This window comes from Pygoscelis adeliae, unplaced genomic scaffold (assembly GCF_000699105.1).
Source record: "Pygoscelis adeliae isolate BGI_AS28 unplaced genomic scaffold, ASM69910v1 Scaffold174, whole genome shotgun sequence".
NCBI lineage: Eukaryota > Metazoa > Chordata > Aves > Sphenisciformes > Spheniscidae > Pygoscelis > Pygoscelis adeliae.
This window is the reverse complement of record NW_008824676.1, coordinates 1,560,706-1,582,163: the sequence shown is the minus strand read 5'-3', so window position 1 is coordinate 1,582,163 and position 21,458 is coordinate 1,560,706. Positions and strand designations below refer to the sequence as shown.

At 39.5% G+C, this 21,458-nt stretch overlaps 2 protein-coding genes across 2 annotated transcripts in view; one reads left to right on the top strand and one right to left on the bottom strand.

The window, feature by feature from the left end:
* MBD2 (methyl-CpG binding domain protein 2) overlaps positions 1–8,173 on the bottom strand; it is a 30,239-nt gene extending 22,066 nt beyond the window's left edge. Inside the window, exons 1-2 of the mRNA XM_009323062.1 lie at positions 8,003–8,173; positions 1,129–1,266 (exon numbers count right to left, since the gene is read on the bottom strand). Of these exons, the coding sequence (XP_009321337.1) occupies positions 1,129–1,266; positions 8,003–8,068 (204 nt within the window). The 5' untranslated portion in view covers positions 8,069–8,173. The remainder of the gene's footprint in view (positions 1–1,128; positions 1,267–8,002) is intronic.
* A 12,314-nt stretch (positions 8,174–20,487) lies between these two features.
* Positions 20,488–21,458, top strand: part of POLI (polymerase (DNA directed) iota) — a 14,191-nt gene continuing 13,220 nt past the window's right edge. The window contains exon 1 of the mRNA XM_009323119.1: positions 20,488–20,527. Within this exon, the coding sequence (XP_009321394.1) occupies positions 20,488–20,527 (40 nt within the window). The remainder of the gene's footprint in view (positions 20,528–21,458) is intronic.

Below are 21,458 nucleotides of genomic sequence, written 5' to 3'. Positions count from 1 at the left end.
AATTCCTGACACACAAAGTGTAGTAGTTCAAAAGGAAAACCCAAAGAATGTGAAGAGAATCAATAGACACATGCAATTATGCATCTTTTAGATCTGAATGTGATACACTTACATGGCCCCTGTTGAACTTCACGGGACCAACAGTGAGGTTAGCTGAGGCCTTCAAATCTTGCTAAAAGACATCTCAACAAGATGATCCAATACGGCTCGATATTTCTTCTTTTTCTTTCTCACCTGAATTTAGAGGATGCAGAGTCTAAATTCCTTATGTTATTTCTTACAAGAACAGCATTCAAGATGTTTGAAAGTGCATTATTAGAGACAGCTTGAGTTTCAAAGGAAATGTTGTTAAAAGTTAGTGACATATGAGTGTACAAAAATTTGAACATGCCTCTGCATTTTCTTCTCATCCCTGCACTCCTAAGATAGAATAAGGTGTTTCAATTTGATGATAGTAATGCTATGACTCAAAAAATACAAGTCAGACTTAAAAACAATACCTCAATCCAATATACACTACATTATCTAGCCGATCATTCGTTCATTAACTAGATTTCCGTTTCTTCTCAGCTCCGTCCTCCTCATAAAAAACAAAACCAAAAAAAGCGTTGTGTGAACAGGCGATCTGTCATTGATAGAAAGAAAAGCAGCTAAAGAAGAACTTGTGTAAGATGAGTTTATGTTACTGTGTTTTGTATTTATAGTAGTATTATAGTGAAAAAGAGGGATTTAAAATACAAATTTTATTGATTTTCCACAAAGTTCATTTATATAGGAGAGAAAGATTACTTCTTGATGATAACCATGTATTTTATAAACCTCTATTAAGAAGCTGCACGACTTTTTTTGTTATATTTGACGTCCAATTGTGACAGTACAGCATATATCTGAATTTCAAGAGGAATATGGTAATCAAATATGAATGAGGTTTTGGGTTAAGAAAAATTAATCTCCATATGAACTGTTATTTCTGTATTTTTTAAAAAATTGTATGTATTGCACGCATTTCTATAAGTAACCTTCAAGACTGGAATTCTCATCTGTAAATGAAGCACAGCTGAAAACAAGCACAATTTCAGCTTGTTCCAACTTTCTGAGCAGTGACAATGGAAACAGACCAATTCTTACCTGTCGTGGCTGCTCTGTCACTCGCTGTGGATCAGATCTTACTTTGTTACTAGGATGATTGGTAACTTTGGTGACTGGTTGTTTGAAAATTGATGCAGTTTGTCTGATTGGTAAAGTTGTATTTAAGTCCGGTTTTCCCTGTTAAAAAAAGAAAAAAAGTGAATTAACAAAAATTATACAGAAAAATTACACAAATTAACGTTGGATTCACCCTCTTCTACTGATGTGCAAGAGAAGGAGTCTTTCTTTGGAGTAAAGATTTCCCTTAAATGCTGTACTTAACTAACCTTTGCAGTCATCCATTCCAAAGAAAAAAAAAAAGGTAACACTTAACTGGTTCCACACATTTTCACCTTCTTGGGAAGACTCAAACAGCTTGAAAGTCCATCTTTTCTTTTGCTAAAATATATATGTTAATTGTGCAAGTGACTTACATTCTGAAAAGAGACAGCTTCACCATCAGATGTCAAAATGAAATCTCTAAAGCTTCATGAAAACATGTTTGTAGCCAACAGCTTATAGAGTTCCAAGTCTTAAAGAACAGAAACTTCCTACATAACTTTGGTCACAAATTTCCTAAGCGATTCCTACATCAAACAATTTTTAATTAAGTGCAGTAAATTATTCTGGAATGAAATTAAAACCGTATCAACTTTTAAAAAGTCTTTTGGCAAAGCTAGTTTTTATCAGGTTTGTGAACTGATGAGTCCCAGGCATCAGATATAGCTTTACCAATAATACCTTGTCACACATCAAACCCTTAGGCCCTTGGAGATACTAGTGCCTGAACCCCTCTCTGTAGCAACAACCCCAGAAGTATTTGGGGTGGGGGAATGGAATTCTCCCATAACCCCCAAGATTGATGAAGGAAGAAACAGATACACCATCACCTACACACCACTCCAACTTTTCTAAATCTGTCTCTCTACCCAAAAGCACACTGCCAGTCTGAAGTGCTGTGCCAACAGAACAGCGCCTTACAGCTTTTTGTTTGTAATCCCATTTCCTCCAAGTCCTGAAGACATACTTTCAGTCTTTTCTGCTCTTGCATTTTGTCTGGTATTTTTCCTAACAACAGAAATCATTCCCTTTTTTTTTTTTTTCCAAGGATACAAAGGTGTGACTGAGAAGACGTGATTATATCCACACAAGACAGACACTGAAGATAAATACCCCATGATACATATTTTCCCAATGAACGTGTATCAAAAACCATGTTCTCTATTTTGCAGGACAGTGCTAAGCACTTCAACACATTAATAGCCATATCTAGTTTCTGATAAAGAAAAATGGTTAAGCTTTTGCTTTTTAAAAGTTTACTTCTACTCATTCAAAAGGAAGAAAAATAAGTTATTACGTAATATTTCAGATCTCAGAAGTTTTATAATTGGCTGTGAGATCATAGCTCAAAAGTTACACAATGAACATCGATACTAGACTCCATCCAAGGATCATGTTAAAAGAGTTTTTCATTAGGATTTACTTAGACTCCTAATTTTGTGACAAAAAGCAGTCTCTTGGGCTTAGAAATGGGAATTAAATCTCAATCTTCAAATCCTCCATATTTAGATTATACAGTTTGGACTACACGACTCCATAAAAGAGACCATGTTAAGAACCAAAGAGCACATGCTTGTTTAAAAATCGTTTGTTCCTCTGGAATTCCAGATGATGAAAGTTAGAATACTGACTATAGATATTCTGTAATGATCTGTATAAAAATGAAATTAAAAATATGGCGAGAGGCTTAGGCTTATTAAGCAATAAGCCTTCTCTTCACTGCATCTGTCTCAGATTAAATTCTTATTTTAAAAGTACGTATCCCTCTTTTAGAGCTTTGCTAGAGCAATCTGACAGGGTAGTTCCTCCATCATCAGAATGTCCTGTATTTTAGCATGTCTCTGCTATTGCAAGGTGGATGGCTCATGAGAAAGGGAGTGTGAAATCATTCTTCCTATACATGTGCAGTGCATAATCTATAAACTAGCAATAAAGAGAATATCATCTCTGCACTCCACAGAAAGTAATTTTCGTTATGAAGACCATTCTACAGGCAAGCCACTTAATCCCAGAATACATCCGTACACACTACAATGGTTATTATATTGGTTGCTCATACCCAACTATTTGCTTCATCTGTTGGGTGGGGGGAGAGGGAAGGGAGGACCCTCTTTCTATACCCTCTCCAGGGTGACACGGCGCTATTAGATCCTTCCTGGTAGAAAAAATGATTAATTCTTCCATGTAATTCTGAGGAATGTAATTGACAGGAAGGAGCAACAGAATAACGCTTTGTATTTATCTAGGCATCTCAACATAACCTAAATGAAGGGACAGTTGTAAAATTTCAGGCCTCAATTTTTCATGCAGATGGCAAAGAAGGCGATTTATCAAGAGTACTATGCGTATTCCTAGCTATTCAACAGTATGACTCAATTCATACACTCACTCGTTTATAAGTTAGCGCTGTAGCCTTTTGGGAATCCTTGCTTAATACTGATTTGCTCACCCTCTCATAAGAGCCAGAACAGTTTTCCAAACCAACAGAATAAATATGCTAGAACATACAGGTAAATTCTGAAAAAGTTCTAGAAACCTGTCCTTTTCAATGGAAGCGATTCCGATCACAGGTCTCTATTCCTACCACTCCTTTAAATATACCTTGCCATTTTACAGGTCCCCTCTCTTCATCATTTCCAGGTATCAGTTAACTCATTAAAATATAATAAGGCTAAACCCACAAATTCCAATGGAAGTTTTCCTCAGAAATTCAGACACTTATCGTTTCTGGTTTATAAACTTACAGCCAGAAACTAACCAGTCTCCATGTCTTGCAATATTACTGCTTTCAAATGGGAAAAGCAACACATCTTCAGCTCCATCCTTCACACATTGTTGATTCTTGTCTAACTGGGACCAGGGTTTCCATGGCCAGAGCAAACGACAACAGAGCACGAGTACTTCTGCCTGATTACACTTCATAGTTTTAACCCACCGGAGAAATTACCATTCAATTAGCACGGGAGTCGTAAGACCCTTTTATACAAAGCAAAAGTGAGAAGCTAAGCTTATAAACAAATCTAGACATCAGCCTTCTCCAAATGTTTCACCCAGGTAGTCCCAGTCCACTAGAAAAATACTTTCAGATACTTTGCTCATTGCTTTTAACATGTGCTTTGCATGGTGGATACTGGTTATGGGCTTTATTTTTTTCCCCACTGATGATGACAATAGTAAGCCTAATGTTATGCTTTTTCATATATAATATATATTTTCATATACAATTAAAGCATCTCTGATGAGCACAGCATCACCAACCAGAGCTAGACAGTAATTGCATGTACTTAAATTTGCACAAAGTATTTTGACAATGAACTCTCCTCACCACATAACTTCATTCACACCAGAACCTTGATAGACCTTGCCTATCCTACAACCTTCGCATTCCTTGATCTTGTGACATCAAGTTCAAAGTAGTATTTGAAGCTTTGAAGTCCATGACCCCAGGGCATCATGTGCAGTACCACCAGTATTAGTGGTAAAATAGCTATTAAAACTGACAAAACCAATAATATTACAGAGCCATCTGCCATATGGGGGATAAACCTGGTTTAGCAAACATTTCTAGAACAAAGGTCTTCATCTCAAGTTCATGAAAAATATTTACAGGTTCCTTTCAGCTGGTAATGTGACTTTAAGAGAAGTTAAAAAATAAATCCATTAAGCTTAGAAAAAGAAAAGGGGAGATTTCTTCAGGCAGTGTGAGAAATTAAGAAAATTCAGCTACATTAATGACATGGCCCCCAGAATTAAAGCGAAACCCTGATGAGTTGTAAACTATGCAGGAAATACAGGTTCAACGGCTAGATGTCCCATATACTTTTTATCAAGGCTACATTCTAGAAAATGGTCATTAAGATAAACTGTTTAAACTAAGACCAGATCAATTGCTAAGTACTGTAATTATAATCTTACTACTTTCCTACTTTATTTCCTTTCTAATCATAGTCACATCTGGCTTTCTGATCTCATCCTAAATAAACAGCCCCTCATTTGTGGCACTGCGTTTTGAACAACAGAAATAAACTCTTTAGTACAGAAACTTGCTAAGTTCAGCCATCTCCAGCACCTGCAGATCTTCAGATGTACAGGGGAAAAAAAAAAACCCCACACGTTAACAGGAAGCGACTAATATTCAGAGAAACTCTTTTTCACAGGAAGTCATAAGCCAGCCATACATAAGATTTATTCGTGACAAAGGAAAAGCTTCCAGTACATCCTAAGAGAAATAAGTAACAAAGATCTCTACAACCAACACCTCTCCTGAAGAACAGAAAGCTCTTTTGAGCTTTCCAGAGAGAAGACACTATCTACGTATTTCAAATGGTCAGACACAGATCACTTTATTTCAGATGGGTGATTAAGCTCACAATATTCAGTTTTAGGCACACCTACAAAACTTCAGCCTTCAGAAACACAGACATACTGTGGGCTTTCACACTGCTTGACTACTATCACGAAACAAAATCTCTTCCTGCTCTGGGAACTATAGCAATGTATCAGCTAGCAGAACTAGCAATGTTCCCTGCTCATTTTTACTCATTAGGAGTATTTTATGCTCCAACAACAGTTTCCAAAAGATTTTCAGTCCACTACCTTTCCAAAGACATGTATTTCCAGAAGCATCGATGTGCCCCAGACGTAAAAACGTTTTAAAAACTCAGCGACGTATTTCCAGGCCTTTCAAATCCTTTAACCTAAGAAGTCGCTTATAACCACACAGCATGTTTAACCAGTAGTCTCTATTATGTTTTCTTTTCCACAGAAAGAATTGATAAGCATATTTTTATAAGTACAGCAGTATGCTACATCTACTGGCTTCATATTCAATTGTATTCCTTATTTCACTGTCTCTTCAAAAGCACTTCAAAGAAATAAAGTAACTCAATTTGCAAGTGAAATGCAAAAATGGTTACACAGAAAACAATGGCAAGATTAGTACAGGTTGAAGCAAAACTCCTGCGGCTCTACCGTAAATAAGCCTATCAAATGTATGCCTTTATTGCCAATACTGAAAGGTCAGTAAGAATGCACAACGCTAAGATTGGAGAGAAGTATTTTGCTAGAAGAGTATTTCCATGTCATTTACACTGTTGTACATTAACATCACAAAATGAAGAGCATTCATTAGCATGTACCATCCTCAGTTCCATTTTAAGCCAGGTGGCATTAGTATGTCAATCTTGACATTGAGTTCTAGTCTGCTAATGATGATAATCTCAAAAGTTAGAAGTATGGCAAGACAGCATTTCCATCCACCAGCTGCATAAACCTAACTGCCTAGACACGTCGGAGAAAGAAGACTCGAGTATATTTTGATATTCCTTCTTGAAACATAAAGGGAGCCAAAGAATTTAGAAACATTTGTGGTAAACTGTTTGTACAAAAACAAAGAACCCACAAAATGTGAGCAAGTTTATACAGAAACTTGCCTATGCAAGTCTGTCTTTTCTGGCCCCCCAGCAGCACAGCTGCAAGGCGGACTAGAAGATGACCACAAACAATCTCTCTCGGTGTCTGTGGAAGAAAACGTAACTTCAGGAGTAAGGTGAGATCTCATTTTTAACTATCCCAGGAATACTGCAGAAATTCTTGAAAGCTCATGAGTTACAGATTCAGTCACTTTGAAATAACAAATGTTATTTACCTAAAAAAAACCCACATTTTTTTCTGATCTTGTATTTAACAGAGCTACTGTGAGCAACATTCAAGTAATCTAAGATCACAGGAATGCAAAGTGAGCTCAGACTCATCTAGATTTTATATACCAAATTTTGTAATTTCTGCTCAGGCGAAAAGCCTAACCAAAACCTTTCCTTGGACTATGCCCAAATGTTGTATCATTTGAAAGCCTCATGTCTGTGGGAAGGAAATATTAAATAATTTGAACACATGCTTTAAATAAAAAGAAATCAGCATGAAATGTGTGGTTCACGCATTACAAACGACAGATGACAAAAAACATCAGTGCACAAGCCATAGCTATAAATTGTTAGGTATTTTCATACACTACTGTAAGTTATGAAATCCTGAAGAATAAAACACTTTAAAAAGAAAACATTGCAGGTTGTTACAGACATCCTTTCAAACTGTTGTATGAGGTTTCTAAAGTTTGTCCAGGAACATATTATCTGAGAGTCAGCTAAATTTACTCGTCATGTCCCAATGTGCTACATCAGTTATTTCACTTCTGTATGCTTCAGCCTTTTATTTTTAATCTATTATACACATTTTCGTCAGTATTCACTGTTGTTCAAAACGAAATAGACAATAAGAGAACAATCAGATCAATTGAGAAAGGCCCAATCTTAAACAGGAAAATGCCTGGCCTTGTTAAGCTACATAGCTGTACGCAGACATCCAGATTGGTACAGATAAACACATTTGCCTCAGAAAACAAGCTTCCTGGCACATATTGCACACATTAAAAATGTGAACTACTTCATCTCAGAACAGGAAGATGAACATAGCAATTTGAAGCCTTGCACAGGAGAATTTCATGGTGTCAACAGTACTAACTTTTCCCATTTAGAAGAATATCATTCAGGTAGATGACTAGCACGGAGGTTCTTAGTCCCAAGCCAACTCCTGAATTACTCAAACTTTTGATTCATGCTTAACCTCACCTTGATATTTTCTCGGTAGTAGCAGAGCATTCCTTCTATTTATGAATTTACGTCTCTACCACTACTAAAAATTAAACATACATGTACATCTTAGAAGCGGGCTGCTTTAAGCAGAAATGAAATTGCTAAATGAACTACAGGAAAGGAAATTCTTAGGATATCCTTAAACACAGTATTTACTAACAAACCTTATTTTGATTGAGAGAATCATTCCTTAGTCTCTGTTTGTTCTTCTGCAATTTACTGGGCATCATCTTTCCCGTTCTGAAGTCAAAACTGCTGAGATCAACAGTGTTTCCCAGGTATCTTGCCAACTGAGGCTTGCTTCTGAACTTCTTACCACTTGGACTAAAAAGAAGAAAACACTTTAGTATGTTTTGTTGTACAAGAGGATACAACCTTGACTTCTTATAACAGGTTTTATACCTTGTTAAATATCTAAAAAGTTTCCATTATCTTTATTCCATGTGGCACGTTCATTGATGTGTTGATTGGTGATGGTATACCTGCCCAACCTCTGCATATCCGCTCCCATCCTTTGCACAGCATTTAATTTATACGTCAGGCTGTTGGAGGCTAGGATACACTACACCTTGGGAAGCTGGGTTAGCCGTACAGCTAAACCAAACTCCAGTACGAGAAGTATAAATGTCAGACTGTGGCCAAGTGAGGGACCCTCTCTGCACTAACTTAAAGACCGTATGCAAGGTTTAAACTGAATGCTAGCTCAGGCCAACCTAGACTCAACAGCAACCCTTCTCAGCTATCAAGCAGCAAGGCATTAAACAGATGCGCAGAACTAGGATTTGAGGTGACACGACATCTCTTAGCTATTCGGTCACTAAGGCTGGTGAGCAAAGCCAGATAAGTAACTGAGCAACAAGCAAGCAAGCAGCAAGCAAGATGATGCAGAATATGAAACAGGTCCAAAGCTGCAATTGGGTATATAGATGCCACCATAACAAACAAAATCAGTTGTCGGGAAGTTATTTAAACCATCTTCATTTGGAATTATGGAATTATTATTACCCCAAAGTCCCACCTGATGTTTTTGAGTAACATCAGCAAATACCCGATTTCCAGCTATCCTAAGGAAGTGGTATGTCTACTAGTCTTTACATCACAGAACTTTCTATCCCCTCATCTCTACTTCATTCTCAAGCATCCCGAACGCAGTCACACACATTGTGCATACTGTCTGCACTAAATACACATTTAATCCATGCATATTTTCACCGACCTCACTGGGGATTCCTGTAGACTTACTAACTAGTCTGCATGCCCTGTGTGCAAATCATTGCTAATAAGCACCTTATTGACAAGAAGCTATATAGCTCATTTCACTGTAAGGGACAACGGTGCTGCCCCCAGACTTCAAAGCTCGGCAGAAAATCAAGAACTGCTATGTAAAACTCAGACTACAACACCAGTTTGTGATAGTCTCTCAGTACAGATAGCCGTGAAAATGGCTAAATACCCATCACGTGAAGTCAACGCTCCCTTGGTCTAATGCAAACTTCTATCCAATGAAACAAGCCAAGTGTCAAAATCCTCCCAACTACTGAAACCCAAAAGGTTAACTGAGCTCAGAGAGTTTTTCACGCCACTTCCTTTCTGAAGAAAACTACTGAAGTTTTTCGTTTTCTTCACTTTTCCAAAGTATTGTGGGTTTTGTTTTTTTTTAAACTTAAAAACACCTTGAGGCAAGAACTTCCCCACAGAAGAAAATGTGTTGAATTCTGGGAAAAATAGCTAATTAAGCCAAACAGTTTTCAAAGTCATTTAAATGAATCCAGAAATATGGAAAGACATAATTACCAAGAGGTAAAGGGTGGGAGAAAAAGACTTAAAACAGATCACAATCTGAAGCTAACCTCCTCAAGGATGGGTGTGGGAGGGAAAAAAAAAAACCCACCACACATACATGTACACACACCCCACCACAAAACTCTTTTCTACTTCTCGTAAACCAATAATTGAAGCTATGCTATAAGCCAAACTAAACACACCACCAGTTTTATTTTAGATAGAGGAGATTAACACCCTGGCTTGTTAACAGTAGGAAAAATTCTGCACTGAAGGTCAGAGACAGGGCAAGTAAGTTTGCTGTTAAAATAATCTGACCCATTGCCTCTCATTCTTATTCAGGCACCTATAAGAAAAGTTCAGGATAAAGCCTTGTCCAGAACTGCTGGCTGCCTAGCTAGATGTCCCTGTTTCCTAACAGACTGGAAGGGCTGAATTTACTGAATAAAGCCTCCTGTTATGAATTGCTTTCCCAGCTTTCCTAATGAACATAAAACACTGAATGAAAAGGAGAAAACAATGACTATAAGCAAACCCTGAAGTTGGTGTTAATGTTCTCCATTCCAGACACTTTTTTTTTTTAATTAAAAACTGTATACACTGGGTCATTTTAGCCCACAGCTAAGTAACTACTAAAAATGATGTAGAAATTTTACATCCTACATCTTCTTCTATTATATCCCAATTTTGGTGCCAAAAATGAAACACGCTATCTTTCATTTTTCCCATATCACCATCTTCTATTGTTCTGTAAGAAGCTAACAGACTGTGTCATCAAGACAGCACCCTTTTTACTAGCTTTCCTCTTCAGGTTCCTCAGAGATAAATGCTTCATGTACACCTCAAAGGAATCCAAAATTCCAGCAGTGAGCAGGTATCAGCCTACCTTCACTAAAAATTCTTCCTGTAGAACCCTGAAAACAGATTTCACAAACAAAAGCAAACTTTATAAATGCATCCAACATTCTTAAATTCTATTATTTACACATCTAACATTTTGGGGGGTCTTGTTTGTTTGTTTTGTTCAATAATCAAAAAGCAGATCACAGCATATGATCCAATATTCCATATTAGCATCTGCATGGATCATTGGTAGGGCTGGTATTAAACGCTATTTCAATCCACAGCACAAAAGTTACCATTTAAGTTAACGGTGAAACTCTTAGCAGGGACAGACTGCAATCCATTAGCTAAATATCTAGTTTCACCTTAATTTCAGTGTTAAGAACTGCATTTTTGTGCCAAGATTAAAAAATAAAAAAATACACAAATTAGAAAAATAATCCAAGACAAAAATAAGCAACTGAAAATAGGCATTTTTTCACTAAAGAGTGTTTGACATCCTGTCCCACAGCTTTTGCTTCCATGTTTTCCCACACTGGTGTGAAGGATGACAGACTTGCTCCATCTGCCCTTGACCTGACATGACAAGAGCAAACAAAAAAGGCAGGCAAAGAGGAATCTGTCCGCCTTGGCTTTGGTTGCCACTTCAGTCAAGTACTTATTCTGGACTTTTCCACATCTCCCTTATTCCACCATTCATTCTCACTGTCCTACTCCTTTTCCAGGTGTTGCTGCCTCCAGTCAGCACTCAGTGACCACAGTACCAGCCTGTCTCCGCAGAAGTATGTCACTCCCTTGCATCCCACTACATTCATATTGTTGTCAATGCATCTTTTCCTTCCGAGTGGTGAATCAACCATCTGCCCTCTCTGACAAAAAGCAGAAATTCTTTTTCTTGGTCCTTAAGTGCATAGTCTTCCATTCCTTATTATTTTCATCCTAAATCATCCCCTTATCTTCGAAGTCATCCAATTTCTCCTGATTATTTTCTGATCCTCACTTGTTCTGATGATGCCCCAGGTATGAAACTTGCTCACGATGCATAGCACACACCACTTGTGCATCCAAGTTAACGGACATTAATAACAGACTGGTGCCAAGAATATTATCCATGCAACTCCATTAGCAGCTTACGACAACCAAGAAGCCCTTGTTTTATCATAACCTATTATTGTCTCCTCTTCACCCCATACCTTAACCATTTTAGAAAACCTGTAGTATTGTCCATTCTCCAGCTTCAATGAAATCTAGTGACACACAATTGAAAGTGCAGTTCGTTGAAGTCCAACAGACTGAGTAGCATTCCTTCTGCTTACTTCAGAACATCATTTTGGCACAAACTCTAAAATCTAGTGAATTCTACTACGACACTACGTTTCATTTGATTCCATTTTCCACAAAAGCCCCTATCCTTAATTTCAGAGTTTCAGCAAGTTCATATGATGTCAAAATACTGGAGAAAGTATATGCTCTGTAAGCCTTCTGGTTCAACCTCAGTAGCTGGCAAACAAAATACCCCCTGGCCTTCCGTTCAGTTTCAAGGCTGCAATTTTTTCTATTGCCATCCAGACTTGTCATTTCATATCTCAGACCTTCCCCCTGTTCTAAGTGGGAGATGAATACGTGAGCTGGAAGGATTTGAATAAACTCAAAACTTTATTTCCACCCCACCTATATTAGCTTTCACATATATTCTTTTTTTCACTACCAGTCCTGCAGTTGTTTCCATTTTCTACTCTGAAAGTGTAGGCTGTCAAACCACTGAAGTAATGCCTTAATTTCTGAATCATTCCCAGATTATCTTCAATCTCTAACCTGCTCCTGCTGCAAAGCTTTCTCTTACCTGCAGAGAAAGCTCCATGAGGTAAAAGTCAAATAAAAGGCCTATTTGCAGAGGCTTTATTTGAACATCTATTAAATAATTAGTATGCACTAATGGAAAAGAGTGAGGTTATAGAATCTATTTAAATCAGTGTGTCTACATAACAGCCTGCTACTTACACATCTTGGGTGAAACTAAGAAACAGCACGTTCTTTTTTTTTTTTCCCCCCCTAAAGGTGTTAAAACTAAGTTTATGTTCAAACTCAGTTTTGAGCAGAAAAGAAAGGTGGAAGGAGAGGTATTAAGCTTTCTTCTCTCTGAGAAGGCACTCTGGATGATACTCTGGAGGTATCTTAGAAGTCAAACTGAAAGGGATGTTGAAGAAAGCTCAGACTTCGAAGTCACACTTGCTGCAGAAGATTTTTAAAATGCATTGCTCTGAGTTCACATACTCTAAAATTTCAGCTGCTACAGAAGTCAGAAGCATGGACCACTACATTATTTTAAGGAAACATTACACGGATATGGGAGGACCCAGTAAAATTTGCCCTGATCCACATATCCTGCATATTCATTATTTTTACACTGACTTCTTTCATGCAACAAGAAGCACGTGAAAGCGTTCTTTCAGGGTTAAGTTCCCACTGACTGGAAAAGGAGAAACATAACCCCCATTTTTAAAAAGGAAAAAAGGAAGACTCGGGGAACTACAGGCCAGTCAGTCTCACCTCTGTGCCTGGGAAGACCATGGAACAGATCCTCCTGGAAGCTATGCTAAGGCACATGGAGGACAGGGAGGGGATTCAAGACAGCCAGCATGGCTTCACCAAGGGCAAGTCCTGCCTGACCAACCTAGTGGCCTTCTATGATGGAGTGACTACATCAGTGGACACGGGAAGGGCTACAGATGTCGTCTGTCTGGACCTCTGTAAGGCCTTTGACACAGTCCCCCACAACATCCTTCCCTTCACACTGGAGAGGGATGGATTTGATGGGTGGACTGTCTGCTGGGTGAGGAATTGGTCAGATGGTCGCCTCCAGAGGGTAGTGGTCAATGGCTCAATGTCCAGATGGAGACTGGTGACGAGTGGCATCCCGCAGGGGTCCGTATTGGGACCGGTACTGTTTAATATCTTCATCAGTGACATAGACAGTGGGATCGAGTGCACTCTCAGCAAGTTTGCAGATGACACCAAGCTGAGTGGTGCAGTCGACACGCCAGAGGGACGGGATGCCATCCAGAGGGACCTGGACAAGCTCGAGAAGCGGGCCTGTGTGAACCTCATGAGGTTTAACAAGGCCAAGTGCAAGGTCCTGCCCCTGGGTCGGGGCAACCGCTGGTATCAATCCAGGCTGGGGGATGAAGGGATTGAGAGCAGCCCTGCCGAGAAGGACTTGGGGGTACTGGCGGATGAAAAGCTGGACAGGAGCCAACAATGTGCGCTCGCAGCCCAGAAGGCCAATCGTATCCTGGGCTGCATCCAAAGCAGCGTGGCCAGCAGGTCGAGGGAGGGGATTCTGCCCCTCTGCTCTGCTCTGGTGAGACCCCCCCTGGAGCACTGCGTCCAGCTCTGGAGCCCTCAGCATAAGAAAGACACGGACCTGTTGGAGCGGGTCCAGAGGAGGGCCACGAAAATGATCAGGGGGATGGAACAGCTCTGCTATGAAGAAAGGCTGAGAGAGTTGGGGTTGTTCAGCCTGGAGAAGAGAAGGCTTTGGGGAGACCTTATTGCAGCCCATCAGTACTTAGAAGGGGCTTCTAAAAAAGACGGCGGCAAACGTTTTAGCAGGGCCTGTTGTGACAGGACAAGGGGGAATGGCTTTAAACTAAAGGGGGGTAGATTTAGACTAGATATAAGGAAGACATTTTTTACGCTGAGGGTGGTGAAGCACTGGCACAGGTTGCCCAGAGAGGTGGTGGATGCCCCATCCCTGGAAACATGCCAGGTCAGGTTGGACGGGGCTCTGAGCGACCTGACCTAGTTGAAGATGTCCCTGCCCATGGCAGGGGGGCTGTACTGGATGACCTTTAGAGGTCCCTTCCAACCCAAACTATTCTGTGATTTTATGATTCTATGACATAGCAGAGACTCTGGTCTGACTAAACTGCAGTGTGACCCAACTTTGAGACAATTTAGAATTGCAAGACTAATGTGGGATTACACAGGAATATCTCCACATAGAATTTCGACAATAGATTGTTGTAAGACTGTTTTTTTCATAAGCATTAAGTAAAAATGTTACAAATATTTAGTCTTACCTAAAGACAGTTACCTTTCTATAGGTTTTTTTAAAATTTCTTAACTTCAATTAGAAATTTCTGGGGTTTTTTTCCAAATAGAAATATTCTACTTAGTGTACCTGAGAGACTTAGTTCTACCATAGTTGACATGCGTATCAGCACTTAAAACTTTACCCTGTCAAATTAAACACCATGCAACGTTTTTCGACATAAGCAATTAACAAAAAACAGCACACCTCAAAAGAAGTGACGTGCAAAAACATCTGAAAACTATTCTTTCAATGACTTTATCAAGGCTTAAATCACTTTATACAAGATTAAATTAAGAACACAACCCTTCACCTCCAGCTATATGCTTGTGCAAATTCACATACTATACAAATTGAAGTTCTTACTGGGCTGAAGGTGATTATGTTATATAATGAGCTTGCAAGGAACTTTTTTAATAAAGACACTTTTCAGATGTTTCCTGTGAAGCAGTAGAGCAAGCTAATTAACGTACAAGGAAGTTACCTTGAATTTTATCGTACAGCAAAACCTACTTGATGCTAGCCTATCTGGCCCCCTCCCCAGTTCAAAATGCACAGCAAGTTTACAGGCAAGATAGTAGTGTGGCTTATTAAAACAATAACCTTGTTGGCAGACATTTCTGGGTTTGGTTGCTTTCAAAAAAATTTCAGCAAACTTCCTTTTTTTTTTTTTTTTTTTTTTTGAGTTTTTGCTTCCTGGCCCTCCCCATCAAACAGATTTTTGAGGACAATTTCAACCACAGCAAGCTAGGTGCTCCAACAGCAGATGATAACTGGGAAAACATGCTGTCTTCTCCAGGTTTAAAACGTCTCGCTTTTCAAAGCAGCTCTAGCTTCACAGTTTTGCAGCAGTGGCTAAAATGATAAGAAACTGAAGAAAGAGAAGGTGTGATCTCATGGCTATTAAAACTACCATTCCTTCCCTTAATTTAGTATTTAAACCCTCTACTACAGCACTGCAGGGTCAGTCTAAACAAATCACTCGCGCCACCTATCCCAAGGTGGCCAACAGATGCCTAGTTCCTGTTTGCTCAGGATCCCATCTGGCAGGCTGTAGTCTGACCTAGAGCCACACACCAGTGAAGAGGAAGAAAAACGCTGAACACTGTTGAAAAGGCAATTCAGATTGAAGACATCTTAATTGGACTACCTAACAGAGGTAGAGCAAGGCAAAGTATTTCTACCAGTCACTCCCCTCCGTAGGTTGGGAATGAAGCCCAGGAAAGTGAGGAGATTGGAAATATATCCAAGCATTTCATAGTGTAATACTAAATAAGACCACAGAAATCCCACAATAAAATTAGTTGTTTGATCTTATGTTCAAGGGAACCTAATACTGGACAGCTGCTGACTAAAGCCTCCCAGGTAGCTGACCTCTAAGGCAACACGACAGATTTGTTCACCACGATGTCAAAACTGCTCTGCAACTGTTGGAGGTATCTTTCCTCAACGATTTGTTTGCAAATACTCAAACACACACTCTTGAACAAGACGTTCAAAGATTCGGTAGAGAAGTCACTACATGAATGGCATAACATAATACATTTTCATGCCTTCAAAGGAGTTCAGCATTTGGTATCTAATTGCACTTGCAACAAAAATATATTTTTTACACAATAGTATGTGTACGTTATACCACCACACGAAATCACCAACAGCAATTGACACCAATAAACTGTAAAAGGTTAATTTCTAGATTGTTATTTAATCTTCTATTTAGGGAAGTATTTTGGATTCATTTGTCAGAACCTATTTCTGTTTCCTAAACAACCTGATGAGCTCCTTTGCTGGGACAGAGGACTGATTCATTGTGTCCTCGTAAAATGAAGTCAGAGTTACCACTATGACTCCGTAATAATCTTTATTATCATTCAGTACAGGGATGAATTCACCCTATAAAGAAAATAAATTTATTTTACATACTAAGACCCCATTAGGCAGCATGGTTCAACCAGCATTCCCAGTGCTGCCCCAAACTGAAGTAGGGGAGATTGTTACCATGCATTTTCAGAGATCAGTGAAAGTAATTGAGCCATGGAAATACAAAATAACACCTGTTCCACTTAAACTTCTTTTTTACATTCTCCTTCCAACAGGCAAAAACAAAAGGCAGCCAAAATATTCAAACTAAAGCCTAAAGATGATCAGAGAAAGCCTACACAATAAAACTTGGGCTAACTTGTTTGTTATTAGCATTGGCCTTGTGATGGTTTTCGTGTAAGTTTAGAAAAGCAGTACAGTTATGAGCAGTGAAGGAGAAAAGATGCAGACCTTCAGAAGGGATGAGAAGAACAAGACGGCAACTGAAAACTCTCCTCAATGAAGGCCAGCCCCTGAAGCGCGTGCACGGCAGAAAAAAAGCTACAATAGGAGCAGCACTAAGAAATTAACAAGCAGCTAATGGCAGCAATTTTTTTCTTGCACGGAAGGTGAAGTACATTCTCAAAATTTAGACCTCACTATTAGGACTTGCTCTATCCACTAATTACTTTTGGAAACAAAAAAACCCAATAAGCCTATGTATAACATAAGCACAATTGAACATCACTCTGGAAGTCATGACTTGCTCGCTTTTAAAGACAAAGGTAAAGGTCTCCCTAAAAAAAAAACAAAAAAAACCCAAAAAGGCAAAAAGAAAAGCACAGAATTAAACTAATCCTACTGTCACTGGAAACTCACCAGCATTTATCTTACTGTCAAACCACAAAACAAACTTCAAAGGGATGTCTGTTTGCCCCGTGGGTACACCTATACTGGAAAAGCTTCTGTAGTTAAACTTAACAGCCTGTTAGAATCCACTGAAAGCGGTGTCAACTACTTGGCTTTTTTAATGTCGACTAGAAAGGAGTAGTTCTTGCCTGCTTTTTTCCCACGAAGAACAAATGCATCAAAACAGAGTATTAACTTGCTGCTGCTATGAAAGAAGTAATTTCATGCCAGAGTTTAAGAAACATTTTTCAACCAGTAAACGCTCTAGGGGGTTATATACACTAAAGGGATTTTACCCATTCTCTACCCCAAAGAAGGGGTAGAGAAATCAGAAGCCGAGATACCCATGTTCAAAGTTCCCACTTTACTCAGACTTTTGCAGGACTTTGGAAGCATGACTGAGTCTTTTGACAGGACAGCAGCACCCCCTACCTCACACTACACTGAATAAACAATACTTAAAAAAAATCCTGATGCCAATTTACTACAGTATTAGGCCTTACACAAATAGGTTACTACTAGGAGAGTCACTTAAAAAATGCCCTTTGTGTAGGTACAGTTTCTCAGAGAACTTTGATTACAATAAGGTAACAACAGTTAGGAGAAACTGGAAATATGGCTCATACAAGCACAGCAGCTTGATTTAGAAGAAAAATCAGATGCATAGCGTTAAATGTAATATCCTGTCTGTAGACAGAGTGAAAGAATACTCACAGATTATCAGTCTGCAGATATGGGGAGGACATTATAAAGGACTTCGTAGCAACGACAGACAAGCCATTCAGAAAGGGGACTTCTTCTTCTTGAGGATGAACAAAAATTACTTTCCAGCTTGCCTTTGCTGTAAGTTGAGGGTTCGCTTTATAGCATGGACAAGACGGTCATTAAGAGAATTCCTACCTTCTTTAAACTAGAAAAGATCATATATATTCCTGGAAGTTGCTACGTATCTCAAACTGATTCAAAAGAACACTGTTTTGTCTCAGCACCATCGTAATTTTCTTCTTGACTTTAATCCCTACCATTGTCACTGTGAATATTCCTTGCTCTTGAGAGAGAGCATCTGTATTCACTGCAATACGCACTCGAGCTGCAGGCACCGCGCACCAGACCTATCGCACGTATAACCTTCCAGAAGTTACCTGATGTGAGGATTAAAGTCTAAACCAAATACGTATTCCGAGAATGCTGTGCTGCTTTTGCATTTGTCCTACATTTGGTATCATGATTTTTAACGCGCTATTCCCTAGATCAAGTAAGTTTATATTACTAAATATAGTAATTCTCTCCCCCCTCAAACTCAGCTCCAGAAGGATTAGCTTTTTCTCCATCACCGTCAACGAGGATTCTGCAAGCCAGGCCAGGCCTCTGGTGTCACCCGTGTGAGCCTACTGTCCTCAAATCAAGACACACATGGAAATCCATTTCTTCTGACTGTTTGCATAAAATTAAGCAATTGGAAGTTTAAGTGGATTATTCTGAAGACGTACAAAATTAAAATGCAATGTACATTTTCGTCGCTGTCCCACCGTTGCCAAAAGAGTCTGGTATTGCTCTTTAAGTGGCCATGCCAAATCCTGACGATGCAGGCTCTTAGGGAATATTAGTCTGTGTAAGGCGCACAAACTAAAACCCACTTTGTACCCAACTACATATTTTAACAACCTAGCATTTATTAACATTCTTTTTTTTTTTCCCCAACAGAGCTAGAGTGACGTAACTCTTTTGAATGCATTTGGCCTGCTCTACTTACTGGATCAAAACAGATTTCCATTTGTTTTAAATATAGCAGTGCTGAAATCTGCCTCATAGCTATAACAGAATGAAAAGGGGGGAAGAAAAAAAAAGGATAAATTTCCTATGCCAGTCCTGCCTGCAGCCATAAAAACATTTTTTATTTGTTTCACTTTGGTTGTGCAGAAGTAGTCCTGTTACTGAACAGAAGTTATTTCTCTAGACATAAATGACTACTTATTTTTCCAAACCTGTAATCTGCAGTGAAATCAACAAACTCTAAGCTATGAGCTGCCTGGTAAGTTTTTAGTTTCAATTTTGCGGTTGTTTGGCAGAAGATCTGCATCACTGCTAACCATGCTGGAAGGCGTCCTAAAATTTGAAACATTTATTCCTACCACTTTCCCACATTAAAAAGACAGAATTCTAGAGTCAGTGATGAGCAGATTACAGTCTTGCATCTTCAACAAAAATTGTGTTAAAGAGTTTCTTAACAGGGTTTTAGGCAACAGGAGCGGCAGAGGCTGAAGAATGAAGGCTCCGATCGTTACACAGAAGAGGCTAACCTCAAAAGCTGTGGTTTGATCCAGTACAGTACTTGTGAAGTATTTCCACTACACCCATCTTTTAATAGCTTTTTTTAATGACAATCACGAAGGTCAGAAGACTCGTGGAGGTATGTGAAGAGGGGGGGAAAAACATTCCACTAGAAGCTATGGGAAGTGTTTTAATTTATCTGAGCAACTGGTTCACAACTTCCTAAAGTGTGACATGTTAAAATACCATAAAGCAGTCCCAAAACAACCAAGTTTCAAAATGCAAATGAGGTAGATTGCAACATGTATTAATCCTGCAAGAGCTGTTCTTAATTACTATTACTATTTAGACCATCACAGTAAATGAAGCTTTGTCCAATCCATTTTGGGTTTTTTCCTAGCCTTGAGAAATCATAAAAACGTAAACCACAGGTTTTTAGTCAGCTAACTGAGGTGCCTGAGTGAACTTACTGAGGTTACATATCATTCTTTGAAAAGCAAAAACTAAAACCTGGAAATACTAGAATTTACTGCATTTTCCCTGTGTTTCCATAGTTTAATTAAGGATCTGTAATACATAAAACACCGACAGCCCTACATTCTATTCTGATGGGACAAACATGTGGCTAAGCTCAAGTGTTTTTAAAACAGGTCATTCTGAGCAAATAGCTGAAGTTACTTGGGCTGTCTACACTAAATATATTCCAACACAGTCAGCAGTGACTGTCTGGCTTGAGAAAAGCCTGGCATTTAATTCCGGAAAGAATAATCCTACGCAGAAAGTTCAGTTTAGCGATCTGCAGAAAAGCAGGACCCATCCAGAAAACAGGATTCAGATCGTAGACTCAAGTGCAATCGTTCAGACAGGCTTCACGAGGCAGCACCGCAGAAAGGAAAGGCAGATGCAAAGAGAGAGGCAGTGATGCCAGATGCTACCCAATCATCTGCCGCAATGTTAGCATACGCTTGGGAGCGCAAGTCAGACAAAGGCGGTAAGACAAAAACAGAACTTGTCTAAAAAAGTTTTCAATCGGATTCATTCAGAAAGCTGCCGAAAAATCAACATCCCTCCTCCACATCTAGCGGCCCTTTTGTCAGATGTTTAATTTTCTTTAGCAGCCAACACGTGATGGGTCAAACGATGCCATACTCAAGACTGACGGAAACCGCCTTTGCCATTAGCCGGTATCTGAGGGGGAGCAAGCACGACTTCTCATTCCTCCAGCTGGGCAGCAGAAAGACTGAGTCCATTCGCTGCAACAGAAGGAGACTGCTAGGCCTGCTCGGAAACAGCCGTGTCAGGGAGGGGTTCCAGGTGTGGTTCATCAGATGCATATAGAGCTGGTTCATCAGATGCATATAGAGCTATAAATAGAGGTGCTGTGGGTAAGAGGTTAGCCGTTGCAGAAGACAGCTTCCTCTGCTGCGCAGCAAGCTGGACTTACAGAAGCACGGCCTAAGAGCAAGACTTCAGAATTTATTTGATTTCTGCCTTGAGAAAAGAACTACCGTTTCAGTTTCTGAAAGCAAGCGGGAGGGTGAAACAAAATTAGGTTGCTGTTGCTTCTCTTGGTTTTACTATAACCGGTGCAGTAATAACGAGAACATTTAGCAGTGGCAACACTTCTCCAATTTTCACATGCTTTTAACTTTGCTAAAATTTCAACTGTTGTTACTAATGGTGAGCTTCCTAATTAATTCGGTGTGGGGGCTGTGTGTCCCACCAATGACCTAACTATTTTGGTAGGACGTCTTGGGTACGGATTATGGCAACTGACTCCGTTTAAATGCCGGGGGGTGTTCTCTTTAGGCTGACCCCGCTCTACCGAAAAACTAGGCTCGGGAGGGTTGTCACAGGCCAGCAGCGCAGCAGCACCAGCGCGCCTCTCCCGAAGGAAAACCGGGCTGAGGGGCTCCTCACAA